The sequence below is a fragment of the Rhododendron vialii genome, chromosome 5a, assembly GCF_030253575.1.
Source record: "Rhododendron vialii isolate Sample 1 chromosome 5a, ASM3025357v1".
In the NCBI taxonomy this organism is placed as follows: domain Eukaryota; kingdom Viridiplantae; phylum Streptophyta; class Magnoliopsida; order Ericales; family Ericaceae; genus Rhododendron; species Rhododendron vialii.
In genome coordinates, this window is record NC_080561.1 from 40,342,707 (window position 1) to 40,356,993 (window position 14,287).

The 14,287-nt window shown below is 39.9% G+C and overlaps 2 protein-coding genes across 2 annotated transcripts; one reads left to right on the top strand and one right to left on the bottom strand.

Moving 5' to 3' along the window:
* The first annotated feature begins 2,189 nt into the window (after positions 1-2,189).
* On the top strand, positions 2,190-2,680 carry LOC131325970 (zinc finger protein ZAT12-like). Its single transcript, XM_058358495.1, has one exon. It carries the CDS (start codon positions 2,317-2,319, stop codon positions 2,638-2,640), a length of 324 nt encoding a protein of 107 aa, XP_058214478.1. The 5' UTR covers positions 2,190-2,316; the 3' UTR covers positions 2,641-2,680.
* A 2,065-nt stretch (positions 2,681-4,745) lies between these two features.
* LOC131327928 (uncharacterized) lies at positions 4,746-9,417 on the bottom strand. Its single transcript, XM_058361048.1, has 5 exons — positions 9,122-9,417; positions 7,700-8,327; positions 7,401-7,513; positions 6,905-7,013; positions 4,746-5,954 (listed from the first exon to the last, which is right to left on the bottom strand). Exons 1-5 carry the CDS (start codon positions 9,415-9,417, stop codon positions 4,887-4,889), a joined length of 2,214 nt encoding a protein of 737 aa, XP_058217031.1. The 3' UTR covers positions 4,746-4,886.
* Between the last annotated feature and the right edge of the window lie 4,870 nt (positions 9,418-14,287).

Below are 14,287 nucleotides of genomic sequence, written 5' to 3' on the forward strand. Positions count from 1 at the left end.
TTTGTCTCCCTTAACGAGCTGAAAACTCAAGCCGAAAACTCAAGCTCAAGCTCATGTCGTTTACTAAACAAGTCAAGCAGAGCGTTAACTCGCCGAGCATCCCTCTCCTTTTTTTTCCTTTTTTCTTTTTGTCAAACTAACGAGTGGTGTGGGGGCGCCGGACCACTGAACAATTTTTCTTGGTGGGACACAGAGAAAATTATTCTTGGGGCGGCTGAGGGAGATCAAATAAAACTGTGAGAAACATACTTCATTTGTATCTGTATTCACCAGGAACCACTGTTCAACTGAAGCAAAATATTGTTCATTAGTTGGACGAAAACACTGTTTATTGCGCTGCCTCTTTATATATATTGGAACGAAATGATAAAGGTGTGCAAAATTTCTCTCGTAATTCATGCATCTTTTAAATTTCAAATTTTAATTCAAATCCTCTTCTTTTGTTTCAAGTTTCCTAAAATTTACATCTTTATGGCTCATCACATTTGGAATGATTTCTAACACTTCCTAAAGAGAAACGGGCCTCTCCCCTAGTCACTTATGTTGTCATCCCAGCCACTTTTTGGAGTTAAGTTTTCATCCGTAATTTTAAAGAAACCCAACTTTACCCTTATTGTGCTATATTACTTATTTTTTCCCTTCTATACACGCAAAGAATTTTGAGATTAAAATATAAACTTGGAAGCAATTTCCATTAAATTTTTAGGGATGTACACAAGAAACAAATTAACCAACCGTTATCCCCTTTCCATTCTTTCGTCCCTAACGAAGTACTACCAACAATAGAGAAGTGGGGAAAGAAGGAGAATGCAAAGCAGCCTTCCGTTGCTGTGATCCAGGGTCCCAAACCCGGTAAGCCAACCGATCTTTCAAGATTGCGCCATATACTCGTGAAGCTCAAGCATCATCAGAAACCGAAAAAAATGGCAAAGCGAGGCCGTCACCTCCGGTTGCAGCCAACAATTCTCAGCAGGCCGCTGTTGTAGCTTCCAAGGGTTCAGTTGTTGCATGCTTGAGAAACGGAGAGAGTAGTTGCATGCTGTATATGATTCTCTCTGTGAAAAGTGTTGGAATTCACCCATGTGGTTGATGGTGATGGCTGTGGCCAAAGTCAAGAACGGATTTGCTTGAGCAGCCACTGATGACTTTTGGTAGCTATTGGAGATCTTGGATATCTCACGCATGGAAGAGCATTGAATGCTCTTGGACGTTTTCCCCTGGTTTCTCCCTATAAATACATGTGGTATTTGAGAGGTTGAGGTGTGGGTAGAAAATTAGAGAATCAGGAATCAGAGAGTGTAGAGCTGTGAGGGCTTCTCCTTCGGGAGGGAGCCGAGCTCCTCCGGTGAGAGAACAGACAGCACCATGGTATCAAATTCACATGCTTGAATTGGACCCAATTGAAAGTGGAAAGCGTCTGACCAAGCATGTCTAATTGGAGATTAACTTCTTTATGGAAGGGTGCAAACGTGGGGTTTGCACCGTCGTTATGTGTAGGTTTCATCGACAGTTTATCACAATAACTGAACCGTTCATTTTGTAGAGTCCACAGAATAGTTTGTATATGCAAAAAATCCATCTGACCTAACATCGATAGGTATATTAAAAATTAATTTTGGTTTATAAAATCAAAGGCCTGAATCATTTTAACTTAAAAACTATTAAGAAGATCCAAACTGTCGATTTTATAAACCAAAATTTATAGCCTTACATTTTAACCGTCCGGACACAAACTCGTATCTATTTCATTATAGCCTTACATTGATAAGAAATATTAATTCCCTTAGAGATACTCTAAATTCTACTTGAAAACCATGACAAACTGTTGATGATCATCCTGAGGGGAATAAGATAATAGAATTTTCACACCACACTCATATTATTACTTCCAAAATAATACAACACACATATATCCGGAAAAAAAATCGTAATACAACACACATCTGATCACACACTCACTCTCAACCTCGCACACATCTATTCTAATATATAAAGGGAGAGCACCACTTTGGTGTCCCCCTTTTTTGTCATGCTTTTTCATTTCCAAAATTGTACACCCAATTTAATTCATTAAAGACTTAATTGTAAGGGCATAATAGACAAATCAACACCAATAACCACCAAACCCAATAACTACCCACCCCCACCCACGTCAGTTTCCCTCCCACCAAACCCAAAAACTACCTCTTCTCTCATTGTTTTACCACCAAACCCAATAACTACCCACCCCCAAGTTTGGATACATCCCTTTTCCCTTCAACTGTTCCGGCCCTTCACACCCAAACCCACGCTCAGCAAGTCATTCAATTCCTTCCTATGGCCAACAGCCTCATGCTCCTCTCTCGAGTCGGCGCCGCCGCTAGCAGCGTGTTCGCTTGCAAGATGTGCAACCAGAAGTTCTCGACAACGGGCGGAGACTTCCTCCATGTTCAGGCACCGGAAAAGCCAAAGACGCACGAGTGCTCTATTTGCGGGCTGGAGTTCGCGATAGGGCAGGCGCTTGGGCACTGTCCCACCACCTACGGAAAGGCAGAGGACCGGCCCAATTTGGAGCATTCGGTTGGCAGCGAGAAGAGAGAGAGGTTATTGGATTTGAGTTTGACGCTGGCGCAAATGTTTAGTGTTCTTAACTTGGGGTAAATTTTTGTGCAATGTACTACTCCAATCCGTACTTTTGATTGGGCCCTTTTAATTCAGATAAAAATAAAAATTTGGTAAAATATGCTTCTTTTGTCTTATAGATGATCACCATAGCATTGCACTAATTTTTGCCCGTTTTCGTACGTTATAGTGCAATACCTTTTTTTTTTTGGTTGTTGTCTTTATTAGTTACTGCTTTTAAGATGAAAATTTCCAGTAATGTTGTCATCGATAAAGATGAATTTCATGATTCACTCATTGAAAAACACGTAGGAAGAGATAGGAGATAACACATTATAAGAACTAAAGGCCGGGCACACGCGATGCGAGTGCACGTCAGATTTTGACCTAATTTGCAAATAAACGGGAAGTTAAATCTGACTTGCACACGCATCGCGTGTGCCTGGCCTCTAGTAAACAATTATGGGGGAGGAATGGAAACCTCCAAAGGGGATACCATAGCTCTCTCTCTCTCTCTCTCTCTCTCTCTCTCTCTCTCTCTCTCTCTCTCTCTCTCGTTATAGATGCACGTACAATACTACTTCCTACTACACCATCAATATATGTGTGTGTGTGCACACCCAATTTTTGAACCCACTTGATTTATTAACCCCATTGATCTCTTCGTTCCTTAACGGCTACATTAGCCTTTTTTTACCGAAACTGGGGACGAATCCAACGAAGGATATGACGAATTAAAGCCATGACGCCGACGCAGAAAGCTATTAACGTTCACGGAGAAGCGAGATATGTCCGTCTCAAGTGCGCCATATTCCTCGCCCAAAAACGCTTGTTATACTCTGTGGCTTTGAGGCATGGTCCGTTGAAGTAATGCCCCAACGTGATTTCCTTGCCTAGCTTGTTGAATAGATCGGTGGCGTCCTTGATGGGACTCATGTATTTACGCAATACTCCGGCCTTTTCGAGCACTAGGACATCTTTATCGTCGTCGACGAGCATGTCCATGAGCCTTCAGTAGGACGAAAAGTGCTCCAAAACGCCAGGGAAGCACTGTTCCAAGGCAATGAGGTTCCTGAGGAAGAACTCCGTTGTGCTGTATATCGAGAGAGGCGGGATCACGAAACGAGCCCCACAGCACCACCAAAACAGGCCTTTTGGTTCCATGAACTCCATGTGGAACAGATTCTTTCCTGAGTGCGCGGGAACAAACTTGACGCACTGTTCCAAGGCAATGAGGTTCCTGACTCCTGAGGAAGAACTCCGTCATGCTGTATATCGAGAGAGGTGGGATCACGAAACGAGCCCTACAGCACCACCAAAACAGGCCTTTTGGTTCCATGAACTCCATGTCGAACAGATTCTTTCCTGAGTGCCCGGGAACAAACTTGACGCCTGCATAGAGGAGTTCTGATGCCGAAGGCATGGGTACTATTTCACTGGGAGTACTTTTCACGTTTGTTTGATCCGGAGGTGGAAGGTAATTATCATGTAGGTTATGCTGGATATGATAGTACTTCTTGGCACTTTGAACTTCATCTTCTGCTGCTGTTTTTCTTTTTTCTGATAGGCCATCTTCTGCTGAACCATAATCCTAAGGACACAGTCACCGGGCGAACACCAAGTTTTGGCACTGCTACTACTATTGTTGTTGGAAATTTTAACTGTTGCTGGACTCATCAATTCGCGGTAGTGCCCCACATAATCTGAGAGGTTGCGACTATTCGGGATCCCGCCCACAGTGATTGGGAACAATTTCTCAAGCACAAAGAAAGAAATCTGGTTCTCGAGGAGTACCAAGTCGTTTATGACATTGTAATAGGTCAAACTGTACGTTACCAAAAATCGGAAAGCCCAAAGGGTACCAAGTCGTTTATGACGTTTTTTCAACTACAACTTTTTGTTGAAAAAGAATAAGTTTCATTACGTATTATGTTTTTGAAAACATGGTGATATTTAGCTCATAAAGTTATTCTATCTAAAGTTAGCCATTGCAAATCAAGAATAAGTTCTCAAGGAGTACCAAGTCGTTTATGACGTTGCAACACTCATATTATTATTACTTTCAAAATAATACAACTCACACGCATACACAATGGGGAGAAAATGGAAAGCCCAAAGGGTATTCCCTCTCTTTCTCTCTCTCTCTCTCACTGCTTATTTATAGATGCAACACATATATGCATACTAGTTCCAAGTTCCAGCCACAACATCAAGATGCACACCCACTTGATTTATTAACAGGCCATCTCTCTGTTCCCTAACAGCTACATCGATCCATGGCCGCCTTATTCTTTTTTGACGAAATCGCGGATGAATTGAAGAAACGTCATGACAAAAGCAACGAGGCCAACACAAAAAGCTATGAACGTCCACGGAGAATCAAAATACCTGCGTCTCAAGAGTGCCAGATGCTTCGGCCAAAAACGCTGGCTATACAGGGTGGCTTTGACCATCGTGTCATTGTAGTGGTCTCCTGAAAAAACCAAAATGCCTAGCTTGTTGAATAGATCGGTGGCGCCCTTTCTAGCACCCAAGTAGTTACTCACGACTCTGGCCTTTTCGAGCACTTGGACATCTCTATCAGAGTTCACGAGCATGTCCATGAGCCATGCATAGGACGAAACGTACCTTGAAACGCCAGGGCAGCACTGCTCAAAGGCAATGAGGTTCCTGAGCAATGACTCCGTGTTGTCGACTAGAAAAATTGGTGAGATTTCGAACTGAGCCCTACGAAACCACCGAAACGGGCCTTCTGGTTCCGTGAACTTGACCTTGAACGCGTCATCCTTTGTCTTGCCGGGTACAAACTTGACCCCTGCATAAACGAGTTCTGATGCAGAAGACATGACTCCTACTTCAGCAGTTGGATCGGTTGCCATCTCTTTCTTTTCGGAAGAAAGAATAGGTCGTTTTTCAGGAAGGAAGCCATCATGTAAAATATGGAGGATATGATAGTAATTAGCATTACGGCGATCAATAGAATTACCACTTTGACCATTTTTTTCTTCTTCTGCTGCTGTTGTAGAACTTTCCACTTTGTTGCCAAAAATCCTTAGGACACAGTCACAGGGCGGACACCAAGTTTTCGCGCTACTACTGTCGGGGACACTTTCTTCATGAGCTGGACCGCGGAGCAATAGAGACAAGAATTCATCATATAGAGTCATGTTGCGAAAGTACTTAAACACATAATCAGTGAGCGACCGGTCCTCGAGGAGACTATTCGGTATCCGACCCACAGTGAGCGAGAACAATTTCTCAAGCACAAAGAAAGGTATCTGGTTCTCCAAGGATATCAAGTCACTTTCTACGGCGTAGCGGATCAAGCTGTTATCAAAAATAGGATCGTGTCCCTGCTTTTTGAAATGCCAAATCATTAATCATTTTTTTTTTTTTGCTCGAAAAACGAAATTTTATTAATCTCAAATTTGTAATCAAATTTGTGATACTCCTAAAAAAAAAGTCAAAATATCAACGGACTTGTGTATGTTAAGGGTGTGAAGTTATACAATAGTCTAGTAGTACCGTCACGTGATACTCTGGACTACTTTACAACCATACATTTATGTACAATTTATCATTAAGTGTATGGATGTCATAGGAATATATGGTTGTAAAGTGGTCCAGAGTTCTACGTGGCGGTACTCCCGGACTATTGAATAATTACTCGTTAAGGGTTATTATTATTATTTTGCTCGGCACAGAAAGAAATTCATTAAATAATGAGAAAGGATTAGAAATAACAAAAACAATGTTGGCGCGACGGCATAACAGCCAAGTCAATGATCCCAACGACGTTCGCACCAAAAGCATGGACAAATCATATGTCGCCCACACCCCCAAAGGGATTGTTGAGGCCGGGGTTTGTTATTGCTATATATATGGGGAATTTTTCTATGGTACACAAATCATTTTTTGGTGTATGGCATCTATAAAATTACTTTAGTGATAGTACTCCACATTGTGCGGGAAGCAGGGTTTTCAAAAACGGTCGTTACGTGGCATAACGGCTGTTACGTAACGGGTTTTTGAAGGCCCAATACCGTTACGGGTGAAAATAACAGCGTTACGAAAAAAATTCACGTGCGTATCGATCGTTACACCCCATTACAGGACCATTACACCCATTACAGGACCGTTACACTTGCTAGTCCTTGAAAAAAATTCACGAGTGAAGTGTCCAATTACCTAAACACATTGACTGATGCTCCTAATATCCGTTACTCGTGACCACGACCGTTACGCCGACTGATACCGCAATTTATAACCATGGCGGTAAGTATTCCAGATATATAATACTTACCACTTCATGTGGAATACTTACCACTTTACATGAACTAATTCTACACTGAGTGGTAAGTATGTCATATAGAGTGGTAAGTATTCCATATTGAGTGGCAAGTATTTCTATACTTATATCAGAAATACTTGTTACTCAATGTAGAATATTTATCACTTCTTATGAAATACTTACCACTTAATGTGGAATGCCTTACCACTAAAGTGACTTTTTGGTGTGTATCATAGATGGACGCATGTATGGGATGTGTTTTTTTTTTTTGCTCGGCAAACGAAAGATTTTATATAGCTCGAAGGGGTATATCGAGAAAGAGCATCTTAGCATAAAGAGCTTGGATGCTCCGGAAAAGGAAAACATCCAACAAATAGTTGGATAAACACTTTAGACTACATTACAATTTTAATTTCCGAATTCCGTCTAGAAAAACCTTAAAATCCTCTGCAGAATAGACTTTGATGTTGAATTTCGCCTTCATCCACATAGCTACCCTAGTTCTGACCAAATCCCCCACCTCCCATGGTTGTTTAGAAGAGTTGTTGAAGACAAAGTCATTTGGAACCAACCAAATGGACCATAACGTAGCATAGAAACAGAACTCCCAAATGTGTTTCTCTGTGTTACGATGTAATAATCTTTACATATACATTCATAAAACATGCACTAGTATATACAAAAAAAGAGTATTTTAATTAAGCTACTACTTAAAAAGGATGATAAATGTACCAATTGATGGGAAAAGTAAGATTAATTAGTTTTGTCAACTGAGATAAAAGGAGCTGATGCTTTAAGCTTCCTTACCTTTGAGTTGCCATTGTCTCCGCCATCAATAGGCTTGTTTTCATTATCTTCGACCCGGAGTAATCGTGCTCTGTAGAGAAATTCAAGGATGAAACAACCATCGACCAACATCATTTCCTCATCCAGCTTAACTTCGGCAAGATAGCACTTCTTTGCATCGTTTATTGACTTGTTCATTTCAGCTAAACATTCTTGCAACACAGCGTTTTTCTTCTCCACTGATTCCATGCCCTCCAGCCCTACGGTCAATCGACTAAGTAGGTCATTCGTGTATATCACCTTGATGTGTTGCATGGGTGTTTGGAGGTGTTTGTCGTTTCGGTGAAGAGGGCCGACAGCTATGAGGCGAGGGGTGTAGGCGCGATGATTCACCTTACGAAGATCTTTGGGAACCCTATAAATGCAAGCTGAAGAGAACCATTCAGTTTTCTGGGCACCTTCACCGAGTTTGGCACCGATGGTGGATGTAATGCGCCGAAGACCCTCCCCATTGTCATTCTCCCCTTGGTTCATTTTAGCTATGCGGATTTCCATTTGATCAATGAAATTGAGAAGCAGTTGTGTTATACTTGTGTTATACTTGGTGGTAAATATAGGGAAAACATGGGCATTATCAACAACTTTGGAACTGCCGGATCAAGAGTTCGAGTCTTGATAAGAAATATAATTATGAAGCTAATTGTAAAGTAAGCAAATATTTCTCTATCACGCTACTCGTCGTATTTGTAATAATTTCTAATGATTCTTAAAGATGAACAAACCACTCGTCAAGTTTGGAATAATTTCTAACTATTCCTAAAGAGAGTGAAGAACATTTCTTCATCGATTCCTAATTTGGAGAGGAAGGAAAAATATGTCCTCTTCAAAACTTTTTCCTTTTGCAATTTTTGTCTTGCTTTTCTTACCCTAAAGGTGTAGGTGAACTCTCATAATTCATGCATCTTTTGATTCAAATCCTTTTCTCTTGTTTCAAGTTTTAATTTACATCTAAACCGCTCGTCAAGTTTCGAATGATTTCTAACGATTCCTCAAGAGAATAGACCTCTGATCAAGTTTAGAATGTATTCCTAAAGAGAGAAAAGAAGAGAGTGAAAAAAATATTCACTATTAGATTCCTAATCTGAAAAGAGGAAGGATATAATTATGTCCAGATGTCTATTTCCGTAGCACCATTCACCAGCAAATGGCTTAACAACAAATGACAACCAACTATTAAAACCTAACAGTAAATGATACTTAGATAAGGAAAGGAAGAAAAAGATGCATATATGTGAGAGAAACCACATAATCTGGCTGAAATAGTTACACAAACCACATATTTTGGTTGTTTCGCTGGGGAAAAGCGTATATATTAAAAAATAAACGACTAAAATGTTGCTAGTTTCGAAAATCATCTAACTTAAGATACTGTCTATATATCACCGAAATAACATCTGTGTCGCAAAGTGAGAGGTCACCCGCGAACTATCACCAATCAATCCTCGAGAGGTATGTGCCAAATGTACCCCTGGCTCCGTCAATAACTTCTCGTTGAGTATTACTTCTTTGGAAAGCATCTCCACCACTTGCTTCATTCCTTGTCTTTGATTACAAGCTGCTTGGGTACAAAATAGAGCAACTTTGATGAATCGAATTATCTCGTCCTCCGGGTATTCAGTTAGTTCTGGATCAACAATGTCTAATAACCTACCTTCCTCTCTCAGCTTCCACGCCTGCATCTTTTTCTTTTTTTTCTCGGCAAACGGAACATTTTTATAAAACTCGAAAGGGGTACATCGAGGAAGATCAACCTAAGCCAAAGCTTAGTTGAGCCCAAATTTACAAACACATCCAACCGACAGTTGGAGCTTGTCCTGAGAGTTGGGTTACAATTTTAGTTTGCAGATACCATCTCAGAAAATCTTGAACTCCTCAACGGTGTAGACCTTGATGTCAAACTTCACCTTCATCCACATCGCCACTCTAGTTTTTACTAAATCCCCCACCTCCCAAGCTTGTTTCGTAGAATTGTTAAAAATAGTATCATTCCTTGCCAACCAAAGAGATCACAACATAGCATAGAAGCAAGCTTCCCAAACATGTTTCTCCAGGTTGGAGAAACCATTAACAAACCACCAGTTTGGTAAGTCTGGTACCGAACTTGGGCAAATCCATTTGATATTTCACCAATCTGGGATTATCGACCAAACACTCCACAAGAAATGACAGTGAAGAAACAAATGCTGGTGAGTTTCTAGATTCAGGGAGCATAAAGGGCACAAAGCTAAATGAATTTCACTGATCAAAATTTCTGCTGAGAAGGACAGACTTGGTTATTGCTCTTTCTTTTACTGCCATCCACACAAAGATTTCCACCTTTGGGGGGCCCAAATTCTTCCAAAGAGATGCAAGCAGCGCACTACTGGAGTGGGATTGTAATTTCCATTGCCCATAGGCTGACTTGACAGAAAAAATTCCATCACTTGACCATCTCCATTGCAAAGCAGCCGGTTTCGTCGGATCTATGATAACCCGTTGAAGTCGCACTTTTAGATTATTGAACTCCTGCTTCTCTCGCCCAAATAAATCTCTTCGGAACAATAATTCCCATGCTACCTCAACCCTCAAATTACTGATCCCGCATTTCCTTTTGGGTAGATAAAGAATAAAGTCTAGGATAGTCTTCTTTTAATGGGGATTCACCTAGCCAAACATGATCCCAAAACACCATAGCCTCGCCTGAATTTACTTGGACTCGAAAGCTGTCCCGGATGGAATAGCCCAAAGGGGATGAGGGATTATCCAGAGAACAAATATCTGACCAGATTCTTGACGTAGTGTTAGCGCCATGACCATAGGGTAACCAACAATTAGCATCCAAACCGTATTTTCCGCTGATCACCTTCACCCATAGGGATTCTTTATCCTTACCAAATCTCCCCCGTCACTTTGCCAAAAGAGTAGGGCTGCAAACGATCCGAGCCGCTCGCGAGCGGCTCGGAGCTCGGCTCGATAACGGCTCGGCTCGGCTCGGTTCAAGACAAAAACGAGCCGAGCTCGAGCTCGAGTCCTGGGCTCGTTTCATAAACGAGCCGAGCTCGAGCTAGTCGAAACTCGGCTCGAATTGGCTCGCGAGCTCGATTATATAATATATTTATATATTTTTTTTTTACATATTTATATTTATTTATATATATATTTATATATATTTGTTTCATAAACGAGCCGAACGAGCCGAGCTCGAGCTCCGAAAATACATATCGAGCCGAGCTCGAGCTCGAGTCCTGCAGCTCGTCACGAGCTCGAGCCAACTAAATTTTTGCCGACCCGAGCTCGAACACTCTAAAATTCGGCTCGGCTCGGCTCGTTTGCAGCCCTACAAAAGAGCAAGATTTTGTTGCATCATTTTCTTGACCCCCAATCCCATGCCTGCATCTTTTTGTTACTCCAGTTCACATATCACTGAGATAATGGCTCATAAATCGTCAATATTACCACTTCGAACTTCTGTTGTTGTAGAACCAAAAAGCCCAAGGACACAGTCACTGAGCGAACACCGAGTTTTCGCATTGGCGGATTTTCCTACAGGACTCATCTTGTAGCCATAGCACCGTACTGCACATAATCGGTAAGCGACCAATTCTAGTCGAGACGATTTGGAATCCCAGACACCGTGAATGGGAACAATTTCTCAAGCACAAAGAAAGGAATCTGGTTCTCCAGAAGTACCAAGTCGTTTTTCACGTGGTAGAGGGTCAAAAGGTTACCAAAAATAGGATCCATCTCTTGTCTCTGCGCTTAATTCAAAAATGCAAAATCGTTAATTAAATTTGTATAACCTGGTTTATCAAACAAATTAAACGTTACATTTTCATATATAAATGAAATCTTCTACCATTTTGGAAAATAAAAAACGCAACGAAATCTAGAGACAATATTATTTTCCCTTGCCAATGGTTGACGTCTGGCGAGTTAAAACTTTTTTAACATTTCACCGCAAATTGTATCCTTTCGATTATGAAACGTAAATTTTGTCAATAATATGTATTTTTTCCATGCAAATTGTAATCATTAGGTGAGGAAAAATACTTTTCCCGCAATTTTGAAATTAAAACAACTTATTAATGAGGAAATTTCCCATCACGATGTTTAATCTTTAGGCGTATCTTTGGATGTTTGTTTGCTGCGTTGGATTTTGGGTGTGGTATTTCTTTTTGGGTTTTTGGTCTTGGTTGGCTTCTTGCCAATTAACCTTGAATGGTTTTTCTCTCCCTTAGGATCCTGGTGGTAAATGATTGTCGGAGTTAGTTCTGCTCTTGCTCCGGTTTAATATATGCCTCTTTCTCAGGGTCCTTTTAATCTTTGTAATCTGTTTTCGAAGATTTATAAATTTCTTTGGTCATTCAAAACAAATGTAGTTTTCAAGTTTACTAATTTTTCTATGTTTCTCTTTAGGTGAACAAAATTTACAATAAGACAAAGAATTTTTGACTAAAGTAAACTTAAAAACTTAATACTTGAATAAAATTTGTTTTTAAAATTTAGTAAGAAAAAATTGTTGTATAACGACAATGTCAACCGTAAAAAGGACCAAACAAACGAATCGCGAGTTTGTGTGTTGAAAGCTATGCAAAGAGAGAATATTTCTATCTACATAAAAAATTTTACTTTTCTACTACATAATCTTCGATAATAATCAGGGGCGGCTCCAGAATTTTATTTCAGCAGTGACAAAAATGTATGAATTTTCTTGCATTCAAAATACAATATAAATAATCATATTTGTTATGATTGAAAGTTTATCGGGCCCTAATTTTATTTTATTTTTTTGAGCTACATATAATTTACTTTCAAATTTAAGTGAATTTTTTTTATTCCAGCTTTGGACGATTGATCTAGTGCAGTTAGAGAGAAATTAAATTACATGTAAAATATTGGACAATATTAGATGTATATACACGTTTGATTAATTACAAATGAGGAATCCTCACCTTCCAGTTGAGCAAGAAGAACATAAAAAGTTCTTGAATATTTTATGTTGACTATCGTCAAATAGTCATATAATACTTTCTTTCTTTTTTTAACAGCTAAAGGCAAAAAATTTATTGATATGGAAAAACGGATTACAAGTGAAACAAGAGCGATAGCATCACAACGCAAAGGCAACATCCCAACTATGTTGACACCCTGCCCTGCAACAATCATCTACTACACAGTCCAGAGCTGGTAAGAGATCAACTCAAAAGGAAATAAAAACAAGGACATGGATGTATATAGTCATGTAATACATGTATTTATAGAAAACAAAAGGAAATAAAATAGTCATGTACTACATGTATATATAGAAAACAAATCATAAGGGACCTTAGGTTAGCACCTAAGAGCATCAGCATTGGACTCTTTAATGGGAAACAAATCATATATCAACTCAATTGTGTATGTTAAGGGTGTGTTATTATTATTTTCCGCTTGGCAAAGAAAGAATTTTTTTTAATAATGAAAAAGGATTACCAATAATAAAAAGAATGCGGATACGATGGCATTACTAACAAGTCAATGATTCAAACAACGTGCCACCAAAAGCATGGACAAATCATATGCCATGCACCCACACCCCGAAAGGAATGTTATTTTTAATCTTTATATATAAAGCATGCATGCACTAGTATGAAGAGTATTTTAATTGAGCTAATTAAAAATGATGCTAAAAGTAGCAATTGAGGGGAGAAAAAATAACAAGATTAATTAAGTTTTGTCAACTGATAAAAGAGCTCATGCTTTAAGCTTCCTTACCTTAGAGGTGCGATCTCTGTAGAGAAATTCCAGGATGAAACAACCATCGACCAACATCATTTCCTCATCCAGTGTAACTTCTGCTGCGTAGCTTTTCTTTGCATCATCTATCGATGTCTTCATTTCTGCTAAACATTTTTGTAGCACCGTGAACTTTTTTTGCTTTTGTAATTCAAGGTCCTCAATTCCTGAGGTCAGTCAAGAGAGTAGGTAATTCGTGTAGCTCATTTTGACATGTTGCAAGGGTGTTTGGAGGTGTTTGTCTTCTCGGTGAAGAGGGCCAACAGCGATGAGGTGAGGGGTGTAGGCGCTTGCCTTCAGCTTACGAAGCTTTTCGGGCACCCTATAAATGCAAGCTGAAGAGAAGAAGGATTCAGTTTTCTGGGCACCTTCAACGATTTTCTCAACGATGGTCCATGTAAGGCGCTGAAGAGCCTCCTCCCCTTGACTCATTTCAGTTGGGTGGATTTTGAGTTCCATTTGATCAACGAAACCAAGAAGCAGTTGTGTTTATACTTGGTGGTAGAGGTTTGGGTTTGAGCTAAAGACAGACCCTCTCTATATATACTGTAGATGGCACGAGTGCGTTGGATGTGAGCTAGTGCCCAATACAAGCGTAAGTTTGCCCCCTCGATATACCCTTTGTCGAGTTCAATTAGATAGCAGTAAGTATTTGACAAAAATTAATACTTGATAAAATTGATTCAAGTTTTCCTTGCATCTACAGTTTGGCCTCCTCGATATACCCTTTGTAGAGTTCAATAAAATCTTATTGTCGATCAAAGAAAAAAGTACTTGACAAAAATTTTAATTCTG

What these genes read in the sequence shown, in the direction of transcription:
- LOC131325970 (XM_058358495.1), top strand. Translation starts at nt 2,317, where the DNA reads ATGGCCAACAGCCTCATGCTCCTCTCTCGAGTCGGCGCCGCCGCTAGC.
- LOC131327928 (XM_058361048.1), bottom strand. Translation starts at nt 9,417, where the DNA reads ATGCAGGCGTGGAAGCTGAGAGAGGAAGGTAGGTTATTAGACATTGTT. An exon ending in GCGACACAGATGTTATTTCG is followed by an intron (nt 8,328 to 9,121) that starts GTGATATATAGA and finishes TTGATCCGGCAG; the next exon opens with TTCCAAAGTTGTTGATAATG. An exon ending in TAAGTATTCCACATGAAGTG is followed by an intron (nt 5,955 to 6,904) that starts GTAAGTATTATA and finishes TTCAAAAAGCAG; the next exon opens with GGACACGATCCTATTTTTGA.